The sequence below is a fragment of the Falco cherrug genome, chromosome 19 (genome assembly GCF_023634085.1).
Source record: "Falco cherrug isolate bFalChe1 chromosome 19, bFalChe1.pri, whole genome shotgun sequence".
NCBI classification, from domain to species: domain Eukaryota; kingdom Metazoa; phylum Chordata; class Aves; order Falconiformes; family Falconidae; genus Falco; species Falco cherrug.
Window position 1 is genome coordinate 5,980,796 of NC_073715.1, and position 8,269 is coordinate 5,989,064.

An 8,269-nucleotide genomic window follows, 5' to 3' on the forward strand; every position below is an offset into this window, starting at 1 on the left:
AGGACACAGGCAATTAAGTGCTTCTTGAAAATCCACACTAGCAACTCTTGGTGTCTTTAGATGTTTAAATACCTCTAAAAATATCGCACAGACACCTATTTCCAAAAAGTCCCTAAGGACCTGGACCAGGTCACGACATGCAGCCAAACTGGCATTTCCACTGAAAAACACGACTGTCCCGGCACAGCCTGCTCATCCCACCTCCCTTCCCAGCACCCGCCTGGATTCCTGAGCATGTGGGGCAGAGGATCAAGGGATAGATAGGGCTAAAAAAGGTATAGAATAAAAACAAGTCACTTTGAGACCAAAAGGGTGGGGAGGACGGGGGTTGTGGTGGTTGTGCAGCACAGTTTATAGACAAATAAATAAATAGACAATAAATATGCGGGTCGAGGAGGTCCTGTATGGCTTGCTGGTCTTCAGCCAGACTTTGTCTCCTAAACACCTGCCCAGCTTGGGAGGTTCTGCAGCGCAACCTCAAACACCACAGCAGCCGTGAGCCAACAGCCTTGACAAACCCCTGATCCCTCTTGGGGCCGAGGCAGAGCCGGCACTCAGCAGCCCCGTCCGTCTCGAGGAGAGGCAAAGCGCCAGCAAGACCTGGCAGTGCCGCCTCCGTGGACCGGGCTGAGAACAGGCTCTGCTCCTGGTTCATCAGCCAAGCACATCCCACCGCTGCCTGCCACGCCACCAGGTTCAGCAGCGTGCCATGGGCTTACGGCTGCTATAGATACAATCACACAGATGCACACGCATCTAACGATGCCTTCCCTCACATTGCCACACATGCGGTTACATTTTTCGGGGGGGGGGGGGGGTGTTTTTTAATTTTTCTGTGGGCGGGACAGCATGATCGGAACGTTTTCCCATTCCCAGCCGTGCTGGGAGGAGATGCGTTAAGTCAGCACAAGGCTCCGAGTCCCCGGCGCCCGTGTTGAGTCACGGCCACATCGCCAGCCAAGTTTGGGAAATCGAACTGGGATTTGGGTATCAACATCGTCAGCCGGTTCAAACGCAAGAGGCAGCTTTAGACCACGGGGATCTCAAACAACATCATTATACCCGGAGCCCTAGTGAAGGAAAACAACCTCTAAAGTCCCTTCCAACCCAAACGATCCAAGGAATCCATGAAAATAAACAGGCAGGAATGTAGGAATAGAAGCCTTGGCTCATTTCAGCAGCAGCACCGTCAGCCACATGCACTGGCCTTAGGAAAAGTCTTCAGCCACAGAAAGGGAGAATTCTGGGGGGGAAAAAGCAAAGCAAAGCATTTAATTCCCACACCTCCCATAAAATGCTTGACATCTAAGTGTCTTCACTGTGCACTTTGAAAATGGGGGGAAATCGTGACAAAATCAAACCAAACTTATTTCTGACCATGCAAAATGTTTTTACTCCTCCAATAAGAGGCAGAAGTTGTGTCACGTCTTGGTCCAGCCCAGCAGAATTTTCCCCTCCTTGCTGCAGCAATCCTAGGGACAAAAGGCGAGGGCTTTTTGGTGTCTGTTTGTTTTAACAACAGCCTTAGCACACATCTAGAAACCTTTTGTCTCTCCATCACGCTGCCCTGATGGCAAGAGTCATTTGCTGGAGGCAAGTTTACACAGAGGCAGCTAAATCGGGGTGACTCTGAGGGAAGCAGATGTCTTTTCATTCAACGCCATCTCAGGTCCCTTTACGACTCACTAGAATATTTAACTGTTGCCCAAACCATCTCCCCATCCAAGTAGTTACATGCCTTTGCTGGCAGCATTGTGACATTCCGCAGTCACCGGTACGTTTATGTCTCGAGCATTTACAACTGGGAAGAGAGCATGGGATAAATGAAATGAGTCATCTGGATCGCAGAGCGAGTCTGCGGTTGACCAGGGATGTGACTCAAGGTCTCCTGAGCAAGAGGTCAAACCACGCCAGGAGTTTTTGGCTCTAAATTTACAGGTCATCAAAAATATTCTGCTTTTGTGGAGAGGCAGAGCTTGACAGGGGGTTGGGATCTTACTCTTCCCATGGTCTCAGGTGCCTTTTGGAGATGCCTTAAAAGCAGCCCATGGATCCCTGGCCAGTCCAGACACAGTGAAAGCTGCAGGGCTGGCTCCGGCATCAGGGATGCTGAGGCATTAGCTCTGATTTAGCTCGGAGGGGTGATGATCACCCCTCCCTTTTCCACACCATTCCTTAGAGGATGCTCCAGCACCACTTAGGGCTGTGCAATGTCTTAGCCATGACAGCACCAGCTGTGGGCACCACAGTGTCGGGACCACCTTGGAGGACAGGGAAGCCAGCAGTGTGCTGGAGGCAGGGGTCAGTCAGAAGCAGGCTAGCTAGGGAATATCCTGGGCTGGCCAGCACGATCAGAGAAATGGCTTAGGAATAGAAAGGAGAAGGGAACGGTCCCCCGAGTCCACCAGTCTGCTCTGCTCTAACGTGGCTAATTGCCCCTGTTACCCCAGGAGACCCAGCAGAAGGACAGAGAAGAACACCCAGGTTCAACCCAGCCACCTCTTTCTCTCCTGCCGCACTGCCAGGAACAGGCTCGTTCCCAGCTATGTCATTCAAGAAAACATGAGTGTTTCACAGACTGAGCTGGATCGGACTGTCACACCGAGCCTGGACCAGCGATTTTGCCACCCCAACCATCTCACCCCTGCAGGACCTCCTTCACCTCCTGCCAAACCATCCGTGTGTTTGGAGAGGGGTGCGAAAGATGGGAGAGCGGGCTACACGTTCGCCTTGGCTGCTTCAAAGGGCAAGGAAAGTCAGGTCACACTTTCAGATCTCAGCAAAAGAGAGGTCTTGTTGCAACACGAAACTCTTTGGTCAAAGGAAAAAAAACCACACCAGCTTACTGCCTGTAGTGTTTATTGGGGTACACCACATGCCAAGGGAGAAAGGCTTAAGCAAACAAGCACAATTGTTCCCATGATCACAATGAAAAGGTAAAACCTGAACAAAACTAAACATTTCACAGCAGTTTCTAAAGAAGGCAGGTGAAACTACTGGTATCTTGCTTAGAAAAAAAAAAAAAAACTCAAACTGCAGCGGGGTGAGAAACGTCTTCAGCTGGGACTAGTCACCATTAGGAAATTCTTGTTTTGGAGTTCGAGCCCTGGCTGATGAGCAGGACCGATTAAAATTGCACCACGTCTGGTTCCAGCACAAGATCTTGAGAGAAGTCGAGCCTTTCCGTGGACTCCACGGGATGCCAGTTCCCTGAGCAGCACACGGACCAGTCCCCTCTGCCCGTAGGTAGGACGCCCCTCACATGGACCATGTTGCTTTACAGCCTTATCCCAGCTGCGTCCGGGGGCCCCCAGCAATGGGGCCGGTCCTGCTCCCACCTCAGCACCCTGCTAACCAGCAGCCTCGCAGTGTCTCTGGGGAGCGAGTGGTCCTCAAGCACTGTTGAGAACCTCAGTCAGTGGCTGGTGAGCAGAGCCCTGGTTTGCTTGTCCACGCAGTTCCTGAAGGATGGCGGTGGTTTAAAATGAAATGGGTGGCCATCACGTTGGCAGTGAAGTGGGGACAGGGCGACAGGGGGATGGCAATCATGAAATTTGCTTTCTTTCTCCTTTGAGTGTGGGGTTGGGGGAAATAGCTTGCTCTCCTAGACCCTCCGGCTGGCAGATGTAGAGCTGGTAGTCTTCTTCAGGGTGGTGCCAGACCCCACCACCACTGAGTTAGACCCTCCTGCCCCTCCGGAGCTGAATCCTCCCCCCACACCAAATCCTCCCCCGGAGCCCAGTCCACCACCTCCCAGGCTGTAGCAGAACCCAGCACTGTTACAACTGCCTCTCCCACTTCCAGCACCGACTCCGATTCCTCCTCCTCCCAGGCATAGTCCACTGCCGTATCCACCTCCCACGGAGCTGCTGCCACCTCCCACCACACCTGCAGAGAGGAACAGAAGGCAGCACAAGGTCACCTCTGATGTCACCATGAAGTTTTGGATCACCCATCCCAGCCCGCCATGCTCCTGCAGGAACGCTACTTACAGATGCTCACGGTGCTCTGGCACTCTCCAGACATCCTGCAAGGAGAAGAGACACAGCGTCAGCTCCAGCCAGAGCATCTGGACTCATCCAGCTCCATGAAGCCAGGTTTGGTCCATCAGACCATGGGCATAAATAGCAGCAGCTATAGGACAGCAGCCCATGGCTAACGGCAGCACCATGCGTACTTTAACAGAGGAGGTATGATGGGCCACGTTCTTCCCGTTGGTTTAGCGGGATGCAAGGAATCTCTTGCTGCATCCCCACCCACCTGCACTCCTCGCCCTCCAGCAGCTTCCTGTAGGTCGCGATCTCGACGTCCAGGGCCAGCTTGACGTTCATCAGCTCCTGGTACTCGCGCAGCTGCCGGGCCATGTCCTGCTTCGCCTTCTGCAGGGCTGTCTCCAGCTCAGTCAGTTTGTCCCTGGCATCCTTGAGGGCCACCTCCCCGCGCTGCTCAGCATCGGCGATAGAGGTCTGCAGAGTCTCACACTGGAGGGCAAGACACAGATACGATGAGTGAGGCAGGGGCAGCCGTTCGGAGATGGAGCCGTGGTCCCAGGTCACTTGGGCTCAGCCGTTCACCAGCACAGGGTCCCTCCCGCCCACCGTGACTCTTGCCAGTCTGTTTGCTTTCAGGGAGGCTCTGAAGGGGGTTACCAAGAGCTCACAAAACATGCAACCCCCACCTGTTTCTTCACACTCTCGATCTCAGCCCGTATCCTCTGGATCATGCGGTTGAGCTCAGAGATCTCGATCTTTGTGTCCTTAAGGCTGTCCCCATGCTTGCCCGCAGTAGCCTGCAGCTCTTCATACTGGTAGGTGGAAGGGAAGGGAGCATGTTAGGTCCACTACGAGTGGCTCCTCAGAACAGCTCTCCATGCCACCCCACACAAGCCGAGGGGAACATGTGCACAGTAGCTCCAGCCCAGCTAGATCAGCAGCAGTGATATCCCAGGTCTCAGCACAGTCTGAGCTACCACCAGTAGCTCTTCCACCCGCTCAGATGTCAGTGTTCATGAGCACTGTGTGGCACGCTCACCTTGCAGCGGTACCAGGACTCAGCCTCCAGTCGGCTCCGGTTGGCAATCTCCTCGTACTGGGCTTTGACCTCTGCGATGATGCTGTCCAGGTCCAGGTTTCGGTTATTGTCCATGGAGAGAACCACGGAGGTGTCGGAAACAGTCTTCTGCATCTCAGACAGCTCCTGCAGTTCCGACCAGACCTGGCTTTAGCCCTGCCATAATTTCCTCACAGCATCACAACCCTTCTCCATCCCAGCATCCCCCCACAGCGAGCAGCTGGACCACTTACCACGTCATAAAGATACTTCAAGAAGTTAATCTCATCTGCCAGAGAATCTAATTTTGCCTGGAGGTCCACCTTGGTCAGGTAGGCTGTATCCACATCCTGCGGCAGAAATGGGAAGTGAAAACCCGACGCACACCATTCCATTTCACCCTGAGCCCTTTGGTGCCCCTTCTCCCCACAGCACATACATCTCAGGGTCCTGGTTGATGTCTGGTGCTAACGAACCGGTGCTGATGGAAGCAAGAGCTCCTCTGAACCAGGATGTGTCTTGGTGTTACAAAAAAAAACCCAACCAAGGACTTTACCTTTTTCAGGAGCACAAAGTCGTTCTCCGCAGCTGTCCTCTTGTTTATTTCCTCTTCGTACCTGTTGATTATAACGAGGGAGATTGAATCTCCAACTTGTTTTGGCTCTGGCTGCTGCTGGCAACGAGGTGGTGTTGGCCTCAGACTAACGAATGCAGCAGAAACAGACCTGCCATGGGCGAGATTTATGGACAAGCAACAGCCCTTTGCCTCTCCGAACGAGCCCTGGCTCATGCCACCTCCGTTGCCTGGCAAAGGAGAATCCTGTCCCTGCCTAAACTGAGTCCTGGTGGCTGTGACCACTCCAACCCCTTCTACAAGACCCAAGGACCTTCAGGTCCTCAACACGGGCCATCCCCGGCTGCTCACTGAGGCAGGAGCTGCTGCAGAAGACTGTGGTGGTGGTGATCTCCAACACAAAGTCAAACTTCAACCTGCAGCCTCAGTAGAGGAAGGGATCCTCCTGATAAGTCCCAAACTTGCTTTCCCACCATTTTTTGGTAACTCCTTCAGTGGAAGCATTTCTCCAGGCTTTGTTCGTCCTTTTCCAACTGAACAAATCAATAAATAGGAGCAGGAAAGGACTTTTTTTTTTTTTTTTCCCCCACTTCACATCATCCTTCCACAGAAAGCTCTGAGCTTCAAATCACGAAGGATATTATGGGAAGGAATCCGTGAGGAAATCCATGAGGAAATTACAGTAGGATTTAGCAACTAATATAATTAGTTCATTAAATCATAATGCCATGGATTTTTAAGTGAGAAAGACAGACAGTAGAGGATCCTGCTTTAGAGAGAAGGATAGCTGAGGCAACAGTGCATACGGAGAAATACCTTGAAAAATCACAAAACCCAGTTGATGAAAACTCCCCCAAAATCTTTTACATTTTCTAATCATTGAAACCAGTGAAATATTGCCAGTTCTCATGATTCTTTCAGTATTATGACTGTTCAAAGTTTTATCTCTATCTTTTCACCACCAGACAGCCCAACCATGACTACACCCGGAGCAACATACTTGGTCTTGAAGTCTTCCACCATGTCCTGGAAGCTCTTCAGCTCTGACTGCAGCTGCTGCTTCTCGCTGGAGAGGGAGTCGAGCTGCTTCCTCAGCCCACTGATGTAGGTTTCAAACACAGCGTCGAGGTTCCTGCCCCCCGCCCCCGGGCCACGCTGCTCCTGCAGGAGCTTCCACTTAGTCTCCAGGATTCGGTTCTGCTGCTCTAGGAACCGGACCTAAATGATCGCAGGGATGAGTAGAAAAAGAGTCAGACTGTTCCCAAAAGCATATTTTCTTTTTTTTTTAATTGACATTTTCCATATTTTTTTCCCATTTAATGAGTTTAACCTTCCTGCCTGTTCTCATCTCCAGTGAGCAATAACTTCAGGGTCCCACTGGGCAGGTGGGGCCACGGCTCTAGGATGGGTGGGCAAAGGTGGGTCCCCTTCCCTCTCCAATCTCACAACCTCTAAACAAGAGAAACACGGTGAACTTCACAGCTTGGGCATCTTTTCTTTAAAAATGAGCCAAAACAGTCAAAGTCCTTAAAGTTCATGGAGGGACAGAGCCCACCAGCAGAGACCACCCTGAGGATGCCCCGCACATAGTGCGCGGTCCTACAGCTTAGCATCAGCATCGTGGTCTTAAGAACCAAGGATCCTGCTCCTGGGTTTCTCCATAACCCTGGGAAAGGCATTTCTCCAGTCACCACGCTCTGTCTTCGGGGGTTCTTTGGGGTGGTCTGGGCTCCCTGGGTGTTGCTGGGTGGGGATCTCCCAGCGTGAGCTGTGGTGAGCTCAGACCTGCACCCCCCAGCCCTGGCCTGAAGCCATTCTCACCTTGTCAATGAAGGACGCAAATTTGTTGTTGAGCTGCTTTATCTCCTCCCGCTCTTGCGTTCGCACCTTCTGGATCTCAGGGTCAATTTCAAGGTTGAGTGGGGCCAGCAGGCTCTGGTTGATGGTCACCTCCCTGATGCCACCCGGGGGGCAAGGGGGAAAGCCTTGACCTCCAAAGCCACCATCAAATCCTCCACCAAAGCCACCAAAACCACCACCAAAGACTCCACCAAAGCCACCTCCAGTCCCACCACCATAGCAGCCACCAAACCCTGCCCCAGCACCGTAGCCAAAGCCTCCTTGGCCACCAGCCCCAAACCCTCTGCAGACACCACTGCCTCCACCGAACCCTCCCAGGGAGATACTCCTACTCCCTCCCAAGCCATAGAGGCTCCTGCTGCCGAAGCCACCAGCGCTACCAGGTCCCCTGCATCCTCCGCGGGACACAGAGCTGAACGAGACCTTGTTCCTCCCCCCGAAGCAAGCGGAGCTGGAGCTGAATCCCTTGCCAAGACCACAAGACTGGCGAGACATGGTGACCGGTCCCCAGCAGTCAACCCGTGAAGAGAGAGGAGCCGAGCAGTGCGGTGCGCAGGGGGAGGATGGGATACGGGAGGAGGTGAGTCCTGTGAGTGCCGTGGCTGAGTGCCCCTTTTTATGTGCTCAGGGAGTTGGCCGGGTGTCAGGGGAGTGGAGGTGTCTTTTTTTTCTTTTATTTCTTTTTTTTTTTTATTCTATTCATTGTTTTAGGGCTTGGAAAGATGCCCTCCCCTCTTTGCCACCACCATGACCTGCCTCAAAACACTCCCTCGAGAGCTAAGAAAA

General features: G+C 52.7%; 1 protein-coding gene across 1 annotated transcript; it reads right to left on the minus strand.

The window, feature by feature from the left end:
- Positions 1 to 3,044: 3,044 nt before the first annotated feature.
- LOC102049485 (keratin, type II cytoskeletal 4-like) lies at positions 3,045 to 8,044 on the minus strand. The gene is made up of 9 exons (XM_005443307.3): positions 7,445 to 8,044; positions 6,624 to 6,841; positions 5,606 to 5,666; positions 5,304 to 5,399; positions 5,032 to 5,196; positions 4,679 to 4,804; positions 4,261 to 4,481; positions 3,993 to 4,027; positions 3,045 to 3,888 (listed from the first exon to the last, which is right to left on the minus strand). Exons 1-9 carry the CDS (start codon positions 7,976 to 7,978, stop codon positions 3,605 to 3,607), a joined length of 1,740 nt encoding a protein of 579 aa, XP_005443364.1. The 5' UTR covers positions 7,979 to 8,044; the 3' UTR covers positions 3,045 to 3,604.
- Positions 8,045 to 8,269: the final 225 nt, after the last annotated feature.